Raw genomic sequence first — 18,781 nt, forward strand, 5'->3', positions numbered from 1 at the left:
TGAGTTTTCCAAATTTGCTGGCATATTGAGTGCAGCACTTAAACAGCATCATCTTTTAGGATTTGAAGAGGAAAGAAATGGGGAAATAAGAGGGAGAGAGATCAGAGGAGAAAAGGCCTGGCTAAATATGAAAATCACCAAAGGTCAGTGCTGAAACAGGAAGCAGCATCCAGCCTCTTCATTTAAACTACAAAGAAACTGAGACCCAAGGGAGGAAATGTTTCACCCAGAGTTACCTAGAAACTTAGTAACTGAGAAAGGTCTCGAACTTTGCTGTTCAATGTGGTAGCCTCTAGCCAGATGTGGCTATGGAGCCCTTGAAATGTGGCTAGTCTGAACTAAGTATGTAAGTATGAAATATGCATGAGGTGGGGGTGATTTTGAAGATTGCATGTGGTTAGGAAAAAGATTAAAATATCTCAATTTTTATATTGATTACTCTATATGCAGAGTATATCATGGGAAATGCCAGACTGGGTGAAACACAAGCAGGAATCAAGGCGGATGAGAGAAATATCAATAACCTCAGATATGCAGATGACACCACCCTTATGGCAGAAAGTGAAGAGGAACTAATGAGCCTCTCTCTTGATGAAAGTGAAAGGGGAGAGTGAAAAAGCTGGCTTAAAACTCAACATTCAAAATACTAAGGTCACGGCATCTGGTCCCATCACTTCATGGCAAATAGATGGGGAAACAGGGAGAGACTTTATTTTCTTGGGCTCCAAATCACTGCAGATGCTGACTGCAGCCATGAAATTTCTCCTGCTTAGAAGAAAAGCTATGACCAACCTAGACAGCATATTAAAAAGCAAAGATTACTTTGCTGACAAAGGTCTGTCTAGTCAAAGCTATGGTTTTCCCCCAGTCATGTATGGATGTGAGAGTTGGACCATAAAGAAGGCTGAGTGCCAAAGACTTGATGCCTTCAAATTGTGGCATTGGAAAAAGACTCTTGAGAGTCCCTTGGACAGAAAGGAGATCAAACCAGTCAATCCAAAAGGAAATCAATCCTAAATATTCATTGGAAGGACTGATGCTGAAGCTGAAGCTCCAATACTTTGGCCACCTGATGCCAAGAGCTGACTCACTGGAAAAGACCCTGATGCTAGGAAAGATTGGAGGCAGGAGGAGAAGGGGACAAGAAGATGAGATGCTTGGATAGCATCACCAACTCAATGGACATGAGTTTGAGCAGGCTCCAGGAGATGGTAAAGGACAGGGAAGCACGGCGTGCTGCAGTCCATGGAGTCTCAAAGAGTTGGACATGACTGAGCAACTGAACAACAACGTGGTCAAATGTTAATATTTGGGATATATTTAATATAAAATATTAAAATTAATTCCACCTGTTTCTTTGCTTTTTTATTTTTATTTTTTTTCTTTGCTTTTTTTAAAAAAGAAATGTGGCCACATGAAAAGAAGTTTAACATCACTAATTATTAGAGAAATGATACAATGAGGTAGCACTTCACACCTGTCAGCATGGCCATCATCAAAAAAAATCTACAAATAATTAAACTCTGGAGGGCATGTGGAAAAAAAGGAGCCCTCCTACAGTGTTGGTAGGAATGTAAACCATTGCAGCTCCTATGGAGAACAGTATGGAGGTTCCTTAAAAAACTAAAAATACAGTTGCTATATGATCCAGCAATCCCACTCCTAGTAGGAAATGGCAACCTACTCCAGTATTCTTGCCTGGGAAAGTCCATGGACAGAGGAGCCTAATGGGCTACAGTCCAAGGGGCCACAAAGAGTCGGATATGACTGAGCAACTAAACAGCATAGCCCCAGAATATTTAAAGTTTACATATACGGCTCACATTGTATTTCTAATGGACAGTGCTGGTCTGGAGGGTAAAAACCATTTACCACCTACCATGTGCCAGTTGCTGAGGGGAGACCAAATTGCAGCAATCTGAGAGTAAGACCAAAACAGTGAAGGGGAGCCGTGCTGCTGTGTTCCATCCTACTTGCCTCCTAGAATGGGTTCCTGACTCTACCAGCCCCAATGTTCTCTTTTAATAAGGAACTTTTCAAGTTAACACCTCTTTTCCTCTTTTGAAATAAACTTCGTTTGTGACAACCTAACTACATACATAAATTTCAAAAAATCACAGTGTAATGATAACAGAAGAAGAAAAGGAAATCCTTCACAAGAAAAGTTACTTCCCTGTGCTGGAAAACATCAGTAGTCACTACTTGTTACAAAATGGTAACAAGTACATTCAGGGACAAAACTGAAGTACAGGCTTATTTCCATTTACATGATAGTTACATTCTTTGAAAATTCAGCACACATTACAACCCTGCAAAATTACTTAATTGTTACATATTAAACAGACTCAAAAAGTGGATGATTTTAACCATTTTTCCCCCTCTAAAATGAATCTTTGTAGGACATTTGAAAGCTGTGTAAAACAATTCTAATGCAATACAATCTTGCAATGTACATGTAGCATTCTCCCCTCAATTGTTTGACAACAAAACTGCCTTCCTGCATTTCCAAATTGCTCCCTAGAAATGTGCCATCCTGGGTGGGAACCCAGCATAGTTGCTTGAAGGCCCACCTGCCTTCCAGCCTCCCTTAACCTGTTGGCCCCTCACTCAGCAGCCTTAGCTGCTTTGGCCTTCCCAGTTCTTGGGCCAGTCTTCCTCTTTCCGGGCTTCCTCTTTCTGCCTGGGTAACGTACTGAATTTTGGATCGCAGCATTCCCAAATCCTGAGTCTAATTCTTCCTGCCACACTTCTCCACTAGAGTCTTTACTTTTCTGCAATGGTACTTCGCACAGTTTGTAATTTCGACCTAAACTTAAATGTTTAATTTTTTGTCAGTGTGTGTTTAATACCCGTCTCTAACTGAAGGCAGGGATCATGCCCGCCTCATCGACCAAACAACAAACATTTCTGAAATAACCTGAATAGGTGATGGGGTTTGGAAAGCTCGCTGGGAGTAGTAGTCCATGGAGGTAGAAAACGCGCTCATCGAAGGGGAGAAGAGTTTTTTCCTAGGGTAGAAGGGAGTCGAGGTTGAAGATCTGGGTCATCTTCGGATTCAGGCTGGGTCCACTCACAATAGGGGTTGCGGAACGCGCGCCGGCTCCGGGCGGAGGAGGGCGGAGGGTGGGCGGGATGAGCTCTTCACCTACCCCGGCCCGCTAGCGGCGCCGAGTCGGGGCGGGACGACCATAGAGAGGGCGAAGGCGGAGCGAGCGGCCGGATGCGGTCACCATAGAGACGGGGACTGACAGCTAGCGGAAAAGGAAGGAGTGGGCCGGGCTGTGAGGTGGCAGCGGCTGCGGTGGCGGAGCCGGCGCTTCGGCTGAACCCTGGGGTCTGTTCTCCCCTTCGCGGCTTCCCCACAACCCTGCAAGGGGTTGTCGCTCGATAGGAGCGACCCCAGCTCCGGTCCCAGCTCCACGTCCTCGCCCCCCGGAGCTCCCTGGGACCGGGCATACCCCGGCCGGCGGCCGCCCCTTACATCGGCCCGCTGTCGCCCCCGGCCCGGCCTCAGGGGCCTCCCCTTGGCCGGCCCCCGGGGTGTCCCCTGGGTGTCCGCCGCCCGGTCGAGCCTGAGAGCGGGGTCTTTGCCCTCTCCCCCCGTCGCCCGAACGGAGCCTCCCTGCCCCACTTCCTCTGATAGCCCGTGACGCAGCCAGTTCTTATTTCTGCTGCGAGACAAACGGCCCAGGCTCGCTCTGGGCCTCCTTTCTTAGGCCTGAGGCTGGTCAGTAACGGCTGAGAGGGAGACTTGGGGCGGGGAGTTGCCGGGCTTGACACCCGAGCATCCGTCCGCCCGCGCCAGCTGCTTGTCCTCTCGATTTGCTTCGGGTGCCTGGGGCCTTGGGAAAAGGCAGCCGCCGAATCGCTCTTGACAACAGCCAGAGTGGCTTGTCACTGGCCTCCTTTCTCTTCTCGGAGGATGGTGGGCAGCCTCGGGCTCTCAGCACCGGGGATTCAGAGAAGAATGTCCTGCCCAGCAGCTCCATCAGCTTTTGTGCTCCTCTGAGGCTGTCCTCCGTGCTGAGTCACCACATCCCTCCACCTCATTAGGTGGGGCAGAACCTCTGTGCGCAGTGCCAGTGGCTCCTGACTGCCGGGAGGAAGGGTTCCTCTGGCGCGAGTGTTTCCTTAACGCGGGTGAAGAGAGTAGGAAGGCCTGGGCTCCATTTCTGTGACTGCCCAGGGGTCAGCAGCCCCTTCAGTGAGTGAGTGAGATGTATGCCCCTCCCAGATGCTCTTTGGGAAAGGCCTGTGGAGTTAGTTTCCTCTAGCTGGGTGCTGGTGTTTTGATGGCTAATATGCTTTTCCCTAACCCCAGCTTTATCAGTTGCCGCCATCTCTCTGCTTAGATACTGTCACCAGATGTATGTAGTCCTTCTTTGGGGGTTAGGTTTGGCAGGACTGAGTCTTGCTTCTTCCTCTTCTGGACTAGAGGACCCACCATTAGTGGGTGAAATTGATTCTAACATTTACTACCATTTGGACTGAGGGTCAGAACCAGCACCTTGACAGCGGAAGACAAGGCAGGAGTTTCTTGGGGATCCTGGGCCCAGAAGCAAACACAACCTTGTTCTCTCGTTGACCTCACTGACCCCAGACTCCCTTGTTGAAAGAGTCCGTTGGTCACTGATTGATCCCTGAGGCTGTGCCCTCTGGGACACACACATGGCCGGGCCCACCACCATGCGGCTGAGCTCAGTGTTGGCTCTGCTGCGACCAGCACTGCCCCTCATCCTAGGGCTGTCTCTGGGGTGCAGCCTGAGCCTCTTGCGAGTGTCCTGGATCCAGGGGGAGGGAGACGATCCCTGCGTAGAGGCTCTGGGGGAAGCCGGAGGGTCACAGAGTCTAGACTCAAGAACTCAGCTTGACCAAAGCGACGAAGACTTCAAACCCCGGATTGTCCCCTACTACAGGGATCCCAACAAGCCCTACAAGAAGGTGCTCAGGTGAGAGTTACCGTGCACGTGTGTGCATCATCCCCACTTCGGGGTTGCTCCGAGTCCGTGCCTCCACGTCCTATCCGTGGTCACCGGTAATCGTCGTTAGCCTTCCTGAAGCAGTTCTCTGCCTTATTTTCCATCATGGTTCCAGTTTTTTTTCCTCCTCCTCAGGCCTGAGAAAGCCTCACCCGTTGGTGTTAAGTTAGTGGTTGGATGTTCTTCAGCAGGGCAGGAGTTGCATCTAATCCATCTAATCCATCTCCCCGAGATCAGTTCCAGCATCAGCTACTCAGTAGACACTCTCTCCAGTAGCTCATTAGTGTTGATAAGGAGGTCTCCCCATTCTTGTCTCATCCCCAACTCACTAATTCCTGAGGGGAGGTATACGCTGGACACGCTGGGTTCCTAAAGATTAGGGAGTTGACCCTGGCACACTGGTCTCCCCGCAGGACTCGGTACATCCAGACGGAGCTGGGCTCTCGCGAGCGGTTGCTGGTGGCTGTCCTGACTTCCCGGGCCACGCTGTCCACTCTGGCTGTGGCTGTGAACCGCACGGTGGCCCACCACTTCCCCCGGTTGCTCTACTTCACTGGGCAGCGAGGGGCCCGGACCCTGGCCGGGATGCAGGTGGTGTCTCACGGGGACGAACGGCCAGCCTGGCTCATGTCCGAGACCCTGCGCCATCTTCACACGCACTTTGGGGCCGACTACGACTGGTTCTTCATCATGCAGGACGACACGTACGTGCAGGCCCCCCGCCTGGCGGCCCTGGCCGGCCACCTCAGCATCAACCAGGACCTGTACCTGGGCCGGGCAGAGGAGTTCATTGGCGCCAGCGAGCAGGCCCGGTACTGCCACGGGGGCTTTGGCTACCTGTTGTCCCGGAGCCTCCTGCTTCGGCTGCGGCCACATCTGGATGGCTGCCGTGGAGACATTCTCAGTGCCCGACCTGACGAGTGGCTCGGCCGCTGCCTCATTGACTCTCTGGGCATCGGCTGTGTCTCCCAACACCAGGTGAAGGCCCTTTCAAGTTAGTCCCCATCCCTGACAAATTAGCAGGGACCAGCGGCTGGTCTCGAGGCTGGGGGGCTGCCGGCTCTTTCCCGGCAGCTCCTGGGGAGGTCGTTGTGCCCTCCCCAGCCCTAATTGCCCCTCTTGTTCTCCCTTGCCCACCTCTGGCAGCCTTAGATCCCTAGGGCCGTCAAAAGTGGCGTCTTGTCAGGGACTTTCTGAGCAAGCCTGAAAGGTGTCCCTTCCTCACCAGTCTCCCCCTGTCTGGCCCCTCGCCCTCTGCCCGACACCTGTGCTGTCTCCAGTGATCTGGGAGTGCCGTTGAGGAGACCACTCTCCTGGAGGAGGAGGGTGGCCCGGGAGCCTCCCTGTTGGTTGGAGAAGAGGGAACAATCCCAGAGGGGCCCTCCTCCTCAACCAGAGTCCTGGCCGTCTCTGCTGGCTCTCAGCTTTCATTCTTTTGAGAAACAGCGGGATTCTTTGGGAGACGAGGTCATCCTAGTTGCCTAGCGGGCACTCTCTTTTCCAAAATCCAGTGAGAGTAAGGCGAAGGTTGAGGGGACCCCAGAATGAGCTCCTATGCCCTTCCTGCCACCTTGGCGGCAGTGGCAGTCACAGGCGTGAGCACCAAGGGCGGTCAAGGGTAGTTGGGCCAGGCAGTTCCTCCGTGTGTGGCACTGATTGGTTTCATGGTCCTCCAGGGGCAGCAGTATCGCTCGTTTGAACTGGCCAAAAATAGGGACCCCGAGACGGAGAGAAGCTTAGCTTTCCTGAGTGCCTTCGCAGTGCACCCTGTCTCCGAGGGAACCCTCATGTACCGGCTCCACAAGCGCTTCAGTGCTCTGGAGCTGGAGCGGGCCTACAGCGAGATCGAACAGCTGCAGGTGAGCGGGGGTCCCAGGGTTGCAGGTCAGAGGGTGCTTCAGACATCCTGGCTCACAGATGAGCAAGAGGGGAGGCGGGGCGAGGCAGAAGGAGGCTGACTGTACCGACCGAACCTCAGTGAAAAGCAGCCCAGGGAGAAGGGGCTCCGGGTGCTCTGGGTGAAAGCTCCTGGCACGATGTGGGTTCACTTGGGAGGATCTTCAGGAGAGCTCTGAGGAGCGGGCTTGGCACCAGAAGGGTTTCTCTCCTCTCCAGTAGTGCCTCGCTGAAACCCCGCAGTCCCTGGACTTCTAGCACTGTCCTTAAAACGCCCAAGGGCAGAAGGTAGAATTCTCTAGTTGATGGCAGGGGGTTGTCCGAGGTGGGATCCAGGTGAAAACAAAGGTCTCCTTCTGTGAAGAGAGCGTGAGTCCTGTGAGTGAGGAAGAGAAAGGCCGCGGAGCCCCAGACGTCAGGGTCCCCTGCCCTCCACAGCGGCACTCTGCCCACCCCGTCCTCCTCCCCGCAGCAGCTGTGTGCGGATGGTGGGTCTGTGTGCCCCGTACAGACAGGCCAGGCCTCACTGAGTGTTGATGGAGTCAGGATGGACCTCAGAACCCAGGACACTGGAGCGTCCCAGGGTCCTGACTCCCTCGCCAGGTGCTAATGGGGCGTCCCTCCCGCCCTAGGCTCAGATCCGGAACCTGACCGCGCTGACCCCTGAGGGGGAGGCGGGGCTGAGCTGGCCTCTTGGGCTCCCGGCCCCCTTCACGCCGCACTCCCGTTTTGAGGTGCTGGGCTGGGACTACTTCACAGAGCAGCACACCTTCTCCTGCGCAGACGGGGCCCCCAAGTGCCCCTTGCAAGGGGCGAGCAGGGCAGACGTGGGCGACGCTGTGGAGACGGCCCTGGAGCAGCTGAACCGGCGCTACCAGCCCCGCCTGCGATTCCAGAAGCAGCGGCTGCTCAATGGCTACCGGCGCTTCGACCCGGCGCGGGGCATGGAGTACACGCTGGACCTGCTGCTGGAGGCCGTGACGCAGCGGGGGCACCGGCGGGCGCTGGCGCGCAGGGTCAGCCTGCTGCGGCCGTTGAGCCGCGTGGAGATCCTGCCCATGCCCTACGTCACCGAGGCCACGCGAGTGCAGCTGGTGCTGCCACTGCTGGCCGCCGAGGCTGCCGCAGCCCCCGCGTTCCTGGAGGCCTTTGCGGCTGGGGTCCTGGAGCCCCGAGAGCACGCCTTACTCACCCTGTTGCTGGTCTACGGGCCGCGGGAAGGGGGCCGAGGGGCCCCAGACCCGTTCGTCGGGGTGAAGGCGGCAGCGGCCGAGCTGGAACGACGGTACCCCGGGACGAGGCTGGCCTGGCTCGCTGTGCGGGCGGAGGCGCCCTCCCAGGTGCGGCTCATGGACGTGGTCTCCAAGAAGCACCCCGTGGACACGCTCTTCTTCCTCGCCACCGTGTGGACCCGGCCAGGGCCCGAGGTCCTCAACCGCTGCCGCATGAACGCCATCTCTGGCTGGCAGGCCTTCTTCCCGGTCCACTTCCAGGAGTTCAACCCCGCCCTGGCACCACAGAGACCGCCCTCGGGGGCTGGCCCCGACCCCCCGTCCCCTCCGGGTGCGGACCCTGCCCGGGGGGCTGCCGGAGGGGGCAGGTTTGACCGGCAGGCTTCGGCAGAGGGCTGCTTCTACAACGCGGACTACCTGGCTGCCCGAGCCCGGCTGGCTGCCGACCTGGCAGGCCAGGAAGAGGAGGAAGCCCTGGAGGGGCTGGAGGTGATGGATGTTTTCCTCCGGTTCTCAGGGCTCCACCTTTTCCGGGCCGTGGAGCCAGGGCTGGTGCAGAAGTTCTCCCTGCGGGACTGCAGCCCTCGGCTCAGTGAGGAACTCTACCACCGCTGCCGCCTCAGCAACCTGGAGGGGCTGGGGGGCCGTGCGCAGCTGGCCATGGCCCTGTTCGAGCAGGAGCAGGCCAACAGCACCTAGCGTGCTCGGGGCCCCGCACCTCCACACACACAGCCCCTGCTGGGCCCCGCCTGGGGAGGCAGGCAAGATGCACGGACAGATGGGAGAGCTCGCCGCTGTGTTTTTTTTTTAAATAAGAAAATGTTATTAAAAGTGTCTTCTGCCAAACTGTTTTTAGGTCTAGGAAAAATGGGAGTAAGGAGACTCTGAGGGAGGGGGTGGGGAGCTTCCCTGAGGGACCCAGTGCCCTCTTCCTGCCCCCCTCAATCCTCCTCCCGCCCCAGTTGCCAAAGACCACACGGCTGTTATCAGGTAAATGACCTTTAATCCAGCCCCTGCCTCGCCCACAAGGTGTCGGGGGTGACAGCCAGGCCCGAGGGGACGGGCCGGGGCAGGGCCGAGTGGCCCTCTGCGGCACGCTTCCCTAGCACGCCTAGGTGTTGCGTACAACCAGCGACTGCTCCAGCTCCTGCCTGCGCTGCTGGATCTGTAAGGAAAGGAGAGCAGGCGCAGGGGATGAGTTGCTGGTGAGTGACAGGACGGGCCCCACCCACCTGGAGAAGCATCTGGGACCCCACGTGTCGAAGGGGAGGGTGGGGGGTTTCTCGGGGGGTGAGCGGGGAGCCGAAGGCGCTGGGGGCAGGGCGGCAGGCCTCACACCTTGCAGTAGAAGTAGCGGCTGACGGCCTCCTGGGACCAAGGCTGGTGGTAGAACTCAGCCCGGCGCTCCTCCTCGGGGTTGCCCGCCACATCTGTCATCACCTGGGAGGGAGCAGCAGGGTCATCCCAAGCCTGGACACCCCCGCACGACATTCACTGTCTCCCTGCATGCTTGTCTCTACCCAGCGCTCCCCGAGGTCCCCTTCACCTTAAGGTCCCGGCTCTGGGAGCGGAGGAGGTCCTGGATGTAGCCCTTGGGGTCTCTGGAGAAGCTCAGCATGAAGTCCCTCTGGATCTTGAGCTGGTTGATGGACTCAATCGTCTCGTGGATCTGCAGGTAGAAAGACACGTGCTCTCGCCTGGCCAGGCTGCGGTGGGAGAGGCAGGGAGGGGGCGTGGCGGGGGCTCTTGGCTGTCCCCTAGAAGGGCACTCCCCGGGGGGGGGTGCGGGCGGAGCTCCAGGTCCCAAGGGCAGGGCCCTCCCGTCCTCTCCCACGTCCTCGTCCTGCTGCGTCTGTGCGTGTGTCACCGTCGGGTCCCCATCCTGTTGCGGCGCTGGGCTCCAGCCCCACCTTACTGTCCAGAGCGCTGATCTCCTGCTGGTTGGCCGTGGACAGCAGGAAGCTGCTCATCTGCCCCTTCAGGGGCTCCTCCACCTCCACGTCAATGTCGTAGCACGCCGTCTTCTTCTGGTCCGATGGGTCCACGCTGCCAGGGAAGGCCAGCCCTTGGCATCCGTGCTGCCCCGATGGAGGCCAAGGGCCTCCGAGGCCTGATGCGGGGGGTGGGCAGAGGGAGGGATGGGGCGGCGGGACCACCACAGTGACTCCCAGCTCTGAGGAGCAGGGTTGGTGGGGGCCTCACCTGATGACATGGTTGATGACAATCGGGTCAGGGGGCAGCAGAAGGGCTGTGAGGCGCTGGGGAATCTCAGAAAACTTCAGCCGGGGACAGTCAAAAATCTGCAGTAGGAGAAAAGAGGTTCCCTGCTCTGCACTCAAAAGAGCCTCCGTTCTCAAAAGGCCCCCCCGAGCAGCCAGCTCTCAATAGGGAGGCGGGGGCCGGCCCTGGGCCTGAGGCCTGCTTCCACCACTCACGGTGCAACCCCGAGCCGCTCAACTTCACACCTCGGCCTCGGTCTCTCCGTCTCTGGGAGCCGAAGACAGGGGCACTGATCTCAGGGGGCTTGTTAGAATTAAATGCGTCAGTTACACACGAAGGGCCTGAAGCAGCGCCTGGCATGCGGTGAGTGCTCAATAAACATCGACTGTTGTTTTCACCACTCAAGTCTACCTGTGGTATTTATTTTAAAGTTATATTAATAATAACCTCTAGTTTGGCAGAATCACTTCCACAGCAGTTTGATTCTCCTAACTGCCCAGTGGGTGAGACGGGACAGGTGTGGTGAAGATAAGGAACAAGGCTGCAAACAGCTAAATGATGGACCCGGCGACTGGCCCTAGGGCCAGAACCTGGGGGCCCTAGCTGCAGGTGCCAAGAACATGTTCCCCAGAGCCGCTAGCTTTCTGGGGTTCCCGATCGGCCTCACCTGGGGGTGGGGGTGCTGAGACAGGCAGGCTGCAGCACAGGGCGGTGTCGTGACAGAGCCCGGATGGGAACCCCGGTCTCCGGCTCTGAGATCATTCCCGATGGAGTCAAGGAGGCAGGGTGGTGTTCCCGAGCAGAGACCCTTCCCCTCCCCGTGGCCCCAGGCTCAGGGGGAGAGGGTACCTGCTGGAAATACTTGTCGCCGTTGATGTACTCCTTGTCGTGGGAGTCCTGCAGCCGGTTGGTCTTCACGTATTGCCACAGGGCCTGGACAATGGCCGAGCGGCTCTGCGTGTGCAAGCCCAGCAGCCGGGCCAGGCGGGGATCCAGTTTGAACTGGGGAGGCTGAGCCAAAGAGGCCAGGAGAAAATGAGACAGAAAGAGAGCGGGAGGGGCTCGGGACTCGGGGGCTGCAGGGCCTAGGCTCCTTGGAAACAAGCTTCTGGAGCAGGCAGGGTGGAGGAGAGAACGGGGTCTCTCAGGGCATACAGCTTGCAAGCCATGGCCCACCCCAGCGAGGAGAAGGGTACAGGAGGGGGGATGCTGGGGGGAACGGTGTCTGGGAGTGAGGGCACGCACCTGGTAGTCCAGCATGAGGAGCAGTGTGCAACGCACACTCAGGTCCCCCGGCCTCTTCACCTGGAACCCATCCGTCTCCTGAGTGGTGGGTGTCCGGTGCCACTGTCCAGGGGTAGGAGCTGAGTCACCTCATAGGCCCGTCTGAGCTGGCGGGGCCTTGGAGCTCTGGGTGCAGGACTGGGGGCCTGGCGGAGGGGGTCCCCGATCCACGTTTGCGCCACTAACGGGACTAAAGAGCCCTCTGGGTTCTTCCGGACAGTGGTCTGTGGCCAGTTCAAGGGCAGGAGGGGTCCACGTCTTTCTTACCTCCACGAGGTGGTTGTCAGGGCCATAAAGGTCTTTGTCCAGCTCAATGACCAAGCTCTTGAAGAAGGAAGAGAACTTCCGCTTCTGCTTGCTGGGCTGTGGGATAGGCACGGACCGTGGGCGCAGAACAGGGCCCACGGGGGCAGAGTGAGTTGGGAGCGGGTGGGGGCTGGCCGGGTAGGGCCACACAGTCAGAAGCAGGCCTGGGCACATCTCTCTGGACCACCCTCCCGCAGCCAGGGCTGACTTCCCCAGCCCTCGGTGCACACGTCCAGTACCGGCCTCAGCTCAGCCCCATACCCACCCCAGGACACCTGGAGAGACCTGGGCCAGGACGTACGTCATCCAGGAGCTTCCCCTCCACCCGAAGCTCCCAGGAGGCGATGCTGCCGTCAGAATCCTCGGCATCGGGCTTCGCAGGGTTAAAAGTATTGGAGATATAAAGACGCAGCTTGCGCTTTTGCTGTAGAGATAAAGAGTGCCATACAGAGCCAGTTCCCAGGGGGCCAGCCCCGGCTTCTCCCTTTCAGGGACTAGGACTTGGTGCCCTCACCCCACCCCCAAGCCAAGGCACCTTCATGGGCCGCTTCAGAGCCTCCTGGATGTCCACCCGCTTCCTCATGATGGTCTGATCCAGTTTCCTCTCAAACGCCAGGAGGTCCATGTAAGCCTGGGACTCTGGGACCAGCTCCCGGATCTGGAAGCAGGGAGGAAGCGAGGCAGGGAACAAGGGGCTCAGCCAGTCTTGCAGGTTGGAACGTGCGGGTGTCACATGGCCCCAGGAGTGTGTGAGTGTGGCGGGCGGGGAGCTGGCCACATTCAGGGTAGGGAACTTGGACAGCGCAGACGGGACCTCTAAATCCAGCCATGAAGGCCTGGATGTTACAGGGATGAAACTGCTGCTCCCTCTAGGGAGAGCCATGCATTTCATCACTAGGGGAGGCCGGAGCAACCATGGAGGCCAGCAAGTGCTTAGGGCTTCACCTGCTCATCCTGTCCTTTCCCCTGTCACACAGCCTCTGGGTTCCCTTGGGCACCTGTGAAGTGGTCAGGGGCCCCTGGGGTCCCTGAGACAGGAGATGTCACGGCTTGGGCCTACAGTGACACCTCACCCAGATGTTCTGCTCAAGCTGGGGTCTCAGCCGTCCTCCAGACCCAGCTGGGCCTGGGTCCCCTTACGCTGCTGGGCCTTCCGGCCAGCTTCTGTTCCCTTTGCTCCTCTGCCAGCCTGTGGTCCCCGAGCCCTCAGCCTCTCTTTGTCCCCTGCCTTTATGTCTCTGCAGACCGCTGGAATTCAATCTGCAGAGCCCCCAGACCCAGGATCCTACCCCCTCTAGCTGTGCGTCTCCCCTCTGCCCCACCCCATCCTTCTGGCTGGGGGAGCCTCATTTCTTAATTAGCTTTTTAAACAAAAAAAGTGAAAGTGACTATGATGTTGAAGCGCTGCTCCTGAGGGGGGAGGGGAGGTGGCCCGGGGTGATGGTGGCAGCGGGGAGTAGTGGGGAGAGGAGGGCGGAGCAGCAAAGGGTTGGGGGTGGGGTGGGCTGGGGGCTGCTGTGAAAGGCACTCACCCTTTGAGGGAGGATTTTGTCAGCCATCTTCCTCCTCTTGGCACTGTACATTTTTTAAAGAAAAAACCAGGTTACCATGGCGACAGATCTGGGAGTAACGAGGCCACCTGCTAAATTATCCCGACATCTCAGCCCGCCTGGCTGGGGTTCCCACAGCCCGCTCATCTGCCCGCCCGAGGGGCTATGCCGGCGCCGGCCGTGTGTGGCTCTGTCCTCTCATGGGGAGCGGAGGTGACTCTGTCCTTTCTCTGGCCTGGCCTTTCCTGCCCCGCCACATCCCCAGATCCAGAGAAATTAGCCTTGGAAGGGGCTCGGAGCAGGGGCGCTGCAGAAATGTTTGGGGAAAGCTGGGCAGAGGCAAGGACAGAGTGGGGGGATGCATTGTGAGGACTCTTTTTTCCCTCCTCTGAGAAGGGGCACACAGTCCAAGGTGGCTGAGCTGGTGGGGAGGGGAGCTGACCCCCTTGCCCCATTCCAGAAGCAGGAAGTGGTGGTGTGAAGCTGGTGAGGACCAGCACCCCAGCCACCCTGGGCTAGGAAGGGGACTCTGATGGGCAGGGGGTGCTCATGCCCTTGGACCACCTGCCAGCAGGGCCCAGGGACACACCCACAGGTATCCAGAGAGAGTGGGTACGGATGTTCCCCTCTGGGGTGTGGCTGGTGGGCTGGACCTGGGGTAGCAGCTGGGACCTGGACTCTGCTGGATCCCCTAGCAGGTTCCGACTCCCAGAAGCAACCCCAGAAAACCCTTGGCGAGTAATTAGAACCCAGCCTAGGGAATGGCTGCATACTGCCCCCGTGTGGTGGTCTCAACCACTGCCCCGGCCCTGGCCAAAAATCTATTCAAGGCTAGACAAGCAGGTTTTACTAAAGGTCTGGTTTGTTTTGAAGAAACTATCTCTGTGAAACTCTCCAGTTGTACAAGATAAATCAGGGACTCTACAAAAGAATGACTCACTTTGCAAAGAATTCCTCATGGGCTTCCTATAAATGGTGAATTTTCCTTGACATGTAAAAAAAATATTTAATAATGAGGTAAAATCCATATTGCACCTATAGGACTCCATCTGGTGTGCAAAAGGAAGCATGTGTGTTTGGCTAAACAGTGAAACCCAGAGGGGTATCTTCCTTGCCAGGCACCAGCAGGGGCTTTTGGGGGTGCCACCGGCTGGCTCAGACAAGGAAACAGGCTGGCCCTTGGTGGCTTGAGGGCAGACCCAGTCCAGAAGACAGACCGTGGCAACTCCTCAACATCTGAGTGCCCAAGAATCACCAGAGAGCGCCAGGGGGCAGAGACTGCCCACCCATGGGGCAAATCCCAGGCTCTCCCGCCACTGGCCAGGGATTCAGATTAACAAGATCCGGAGTGGGGCTTTCGAGGAGTCAAGCCAGGGGCGCTTCTGAGGAAGGCGCACTGGACAACCGCGCTAGGAAACGCAGTCTAAAGCTCGGCCCTGAGCCCTGGTGCCACAGCCCCGCCTCCACCCCCAGAGAACCAGGGGGCTGGGGTGCAGACAGGGACAGAGCAGGTGACAAGGAGAAGGGCGCGACGGTCACCGCCTGTCTCCACGGTGTGGGCACACAAAGGAACCGGGCCAGTGCCCCCTCAGCCCACCTCCTAGGAAAGCATCCCACCCGGGACGCCTGCTCCCTGCTGACCCCTCTCCGCCCGGGCTTCCCACCCCGTCCCTCCGGGTCCCGCGTCCGCCCCCTCCGCGCTGGGCACCCCCCCACCCCCACCCCCGCTTACCTGCGGCTCCGCGCGGGGGCGGTGGGCACCGGCTGGCCCTGGCTCTGGGCCTGGCTCTGGCCGGGCGGGGGCGCTGCTCGCTTGCGGGCGGGCTCCATGCCCGCGGGGGCCAGGCCGGGTCGCACGGCGGGGCTGCCCATGTACGGGGAGCCCGGGGGGCCCATGGGCGCCCCCTGGTGGGGCATCCGGGCTCCAGACGGCATCCCGGGGCGCTGGGGAGGGGGGTGGGGAGGGCGTGAAGCAGACACAGGCGCCCGGCGGTCAGAACCAGGGCTCCGGGCTCCAGGAGCGCGGAGATACGTCTCCCCCCGAACCCCGAGCCCCCCGGCCCGTGACCCTGCGCCCCACGGCGCGATGCCGATGGGGGGGGGGGAGGGGTGGGGAGGGGCGGGGGCGCCGGAACCGCGCGGCTTTGGCGGAGGGGGCGGGGGGGGGCGGTGTTGGCTTGCGTCTCGCTGCAGGAAGCTAACTGAAGCCAGGCAACTAACTGCACAGGGCATTGCCAGCCTCGGATTTGCGGGAGGTGCAGCGAAGATGAATATTAATGGCGCCTTTCAACCTTTTCAAAGGATGCTCCTATCCACACGCTCCTCTGCAAGACGGACTGAGGGCCTTCTATCCTCACTTGACGGATGAGGCAACCGCGGCTCAAGGAGAGAGGCAACCTAGCCAAGGTCGTGCAAGGCCCTTTCCTGAGGGGCCCGGGGTTTGTGCTCTCTCTGCTGCTTTGGTTTAGTTCAGGGCTGGGCTCTCTTGCTCCGGACTTCTGCCGTCTGCCGTCTGCCTTCCCGTTTGCCTGCTTCCCAGTCCATTTCCAGGGGGTCCTGCCTTCCCTGCCTTCAACCCACTTTCCTCTCTGGGCCCCTGCTTTTGACCCCTCGGTCCCAATCCCTGCCCCCTTGCTCTGATTCCCAGCCTCTACCGTCAGGGGCTTGGCTGAATTAGCCCACCTGCATAATTTACTCTCAAGGTGAAGGCTTGGAGGTAGGGCTAGAAGCAGCTTGAGGGGCTGAGGTCAGACCTCACCAGGATTCTCCCATTGAGGGGAGGGGGGCTATGAGGCTTAACTGGTGATGGGTGGTCCAGAGGGCTTGGGTAGGTCAAAAGGATGGACATTTTCTCATATCTATCTTTCCCTTCCTGTCTGCCTGAATCACCAAAGATGGCCCCATCCTACAGACTACAACTACTCCCCACGCTACCCCAGTGAGGTCAGAAGTCTGGGTTCCCAGGGGGCACGGGGAGGCAGGTGAGGCAGGTGTGTGCCCTTGCTGCTACCCGGGTGCTCAACCGGGATATAGATGACAACCCAGGGTATCGAGTGAAATGTCCCACAGACTCGTAAAACCTCACTTGTCCCATTCCAGAAGAGGGGCTGGGGAGGGCCCAAGGGGCTGTCAAGTGGAGGGTGGCCAGGATGCGGATGGGGGCCAGGAGAGCAGGAAGGAGATCAGGGAGCCACGGTGGCAGACCCTGTGCCCCTGTTATACCATCTGAGCACCACCCACTCCACCCCAGGGGTGCAGCTGCTCCCCAGAACAGGGAGGCGCCCTGCTCCTGAGCCTAGTGAATCTCCTCGCACTGCCCCCCTCCCCCAGGTCCCTCCTGCCTGTGCTGTGTCTAACCCTAACCCCCAGCCAGCCAGCTGTCTCTGCCTGTCGCAGCCTCGGCAGTGAGACCTGCCTGTCCATGTATCTGCCTCTCCCGCCCCACCTGACCCTGTCACTCACACCTCCAGGGTGGTGGCCCATAATGGAGCCCAGGCCCGCCACTCCCTGCCAGCACAGACAGGGCGCTGGGAGTGGGGCTCAGGCCACCCAAAAACTGAAGCAGTGAGTTGAGTTGACTTAACAAAAAATCCACATGTATAGACTCTCTCACTCCTAGATGGGCCTTTTATTGGGACACCCCAGGCAGCAAGATCAGGGCTGGTCATGAGGCTAACCAACATGGGGACCCCTTGGAAGTTAGCCCGGAGACCCATGGGCCTGGAGAACAGGCTGCTTTGGGAAAGCCCCTTTCCTCATCAGCTGCTCTCCTATTTAATGAGGCTGGTGGTACTCACTGATCTGCTAAGGAGGCCCCAAGAGGGAGGCCTCCAGAGCCCCTAGAAGGCTGTGCTGGCCAGCAGGGATGGGTGACCTGCCCGAAGGGCCAACATTTTAGGGGCTCTGGCCTCTCTTACTGAGAACGTGCCTTCCTTGGGGTCACAACCAAATCTGGCCACAGTAAACCTGACTGCCTCCTTTCTGCCCGTCTTCAGCACCAGTGCCATCCCGAGTCCTGGAGCCTCTGCCTCTCCTGTGCCATAGCCCTTCCAACCCGGCCCCACCCCCTCAGGCCCCCTGGGCTCACTCAGGCTCCCAGTGGGCCTTCTAAACCTGCCCCTTTGGTCTCCAGGCCTCCCGTCCCTGACTCCAGCTCTTCCGTCACACCTTTGAGGTGTTGAGGGCATCAGCTTCTGGTGGTGGAGGCTGCCAAAGGATCCTCAGACCCCTTAACCTGGGGTCTGCCCCTAGAGAGGGCCTCTCTCTGGCCCTGATTGGCAGAGGCCAGGGGCAGAGCCCCAGAGCCCTCAGCCCAGGATGCAAAGGTGGTTCAGCCCCAGAGCTTCCCACTCACAGGGCCGCCAGGGTCACCTGCTCCTTGATCCTGAGACACTGTCCCAACTGATGAACAAGCAGCCCAGCGCAGCGATGCCAAGTCCCCCCACCCCCCACTCCCAGGGCAGGGGTCGCACCTGGGCTCCACCAGGAAAAGAAGGGAAGACAACCCATCGGGTTGTCCCCCCAGGGGACCCACCCACCCACCCACTTTGGGGGAGACAGTCCCCAAGTTCTACCCCCAAGCCCCTGACAGGAACCCATGCAAACGCCTCCCTTCCCCGCCCCGGGGCACCCATCCCCGGCCAAGCCGCCTGACGACGTGTTCGGGCGTCCCCAGGGCGCGCCGGCACGGGGCTGGGGCCGGGCCCGCTGGGCCGCGGCGCTCCCGCTAGAGGGGTGGGGTGGGGTGTGGGGGGAGCGGGAGCCCCCTCCCGGCCCCTCCCGACCTTCCCTCCATTCAGCCCGAGCCAGCTCGCTCGCCCTCCCCCGCTAACTTTTCCCCCACTCACCACCCCATGGACCAGAAACTCAAAAAGTTTGCTTTTCGTGGCTTTGCGCGCCCCTCCGGCAACTTCGTCCGCGGCCATCGGGGTGGGCTCAGCGGCGCCTCTCACTCTCTCTCTCTCTCTCTTGCTCTTTCTTTCCCTTTTCTGCCTTTTTTTTTTTTTTTTCCTCCAACTCTCCCCTCTGAGTCCTGCTGGGCTCTCTCACACTTCTACTCGAGCGGAGTGGGGAGGGGGCCCCTTCAGGGCTGCCCTGACGGCCCACGGCCCACGCCGCCGCCGCCGCCGCCGCCCGCCAGCCGCCGCGGCTGCCGCATTCCTGCACTGATAAGACAGAAATAGTCCGGCGGCCCGGGGTCCGCCTGTTGACTCGGCGGGGACGAAGAAGCCTGCCTTTCCCAAGCTTCGCCGGGCCCAAACAGCGCAGATAAGCGGCGAGGCTCGCCGGCCAGCGCGGCTCCGGGCCGCTGGGC

General features: G+C 59.1%; 2 protein-coding genes across 2 annotated transcripts; one reads left to right on the forward strand and one right to left on the reverse strand.

Moving 5' to 3' along the window:
* Nucleotides 1–1,308: 1,308 nt before the first annotated feature.
* CHPF2 (chondroitin polymerizing factor 2) lies at nt 1,309–9,752 on the forward strand. Its single transcript, XM_040260322.1, has 5 exons — nt 1,309–4,949; nt 5,393–5,957; nt 6,656–6,838; nt 7,508–9,312; nt 9,632–9,752. The coding sequence occupies exons 1-4, from the start codon at nt 4,669–4,671 to the stop codon at nt 8,804–8,806; spliced, it is 2,328 nt and encodes a 775-aa protein (XP_040116256.1). The 5' UTR covers nt 1,309–4,668; the 3' UTR covers nt 8,807–9,312; nt 9,632–9,752.
* SMARCD3 (SWI/SNF related, matrix associated, actin dependent regulator of chromatin, subfamily d, member 3) lies at nt 9,091–18,775 on the reverse strand. Its single transcript, XM_040260366.1, has 13 exons — nt 18,315–18,775; nt 15,200–15,411; nt 13,450–13,492; nt 12,453–12,575; nt 12,219–12,341; nt 11,879–11,974; nt 11,573–11,674; nt 11,177–11,338; nt 10,310–10,407; nt 10,018–10,153; nt 9,654–9,776; nt 9,446–9,547; nt 9,091–9,272 (listed from the first exon to the last, which is right to left on the reverse strand). The coding sequence occupies exons 1-13, from the start codon at nt 18,390–18,392 to the stop codon at nt 9,219–9,221; spliced, it is 1,452 nt and encodes a 483-aa protein (XP_040116300.1). The 5' UTR covers nt 18,393–18,775; the 3' UTR covers nt 9,091–9,218.
* Nucleotides 18,776–18,781: the final 6 nt, after the last annotated feature.

The sequence above is a fragment of the Oryx dammah genome, unplaced genomic scaffold (genome assembly GCF_014754425.2).
Source record: "Oryx dammah isolate SB20612 unplaced genomic scaffold, SCBI_Odam_1.1 HiC_scaffold_18, whole genome shotgun sequence".
NCBI lineage: Eukaryota > Metazoa > Chordata > Mammalia > Artiodactyla > Bovidae > Oryx > Oryx dammah.

What these genes read in the sequence shown, in the direction of transcription:
- SMARCD3 (XM_040260366.1), bottom strand. Translation starts at nt 18,392, where the DNA reads ATGGCCGCGGACGAAGTTGCCGGAGGGGCGCGCAAAGCCACGAAAAGC. An exon ending in ACAAAATCCTCCCTCAAAGG is followed by an intron (nt 12,576 to 13,449) that starts GTGAGTGCCTTT and finishes CCCTGCTTCCAG; the next exon opens with ATCCGGGAGCTGGTCCCAGA. An exon ending in TCAGCGCTCTGGACAGTAAG is followed by an intron (nt 9,777 to 10,017) that starts GTGGGGCTGGAG and finishes TTCTACCTGCAG; the next exon opens with ATCCACGAGACGATTGAGTC.
- CHPF2 (XM_040260322.1), top strand. Translation starts at nt 4,669, where the DNA reads ATGGCCGGGCCCACCACCATGCGGCTGAGCTCAGTGTTGGCTCTGCTG. An exon ending in GCTGTGTCTCCCAACACCAG is followed by an intron (nt 5,958 to 6,655) that starts GTGAAGGCCCTT and finishes ATGGTCCTCCAG; the next exon opens with GGGCAGCAGTATCGCTCGTT. An exon ending in GCGAGATCGAACAGCTGCAG is followed by an intron (nt 6,839 to 7,507) that starts GTGAGCGGGGGT and finishes CTCCCGCCCTAG; the next exon opens with GCTCAGATCCGGAACCTGAC.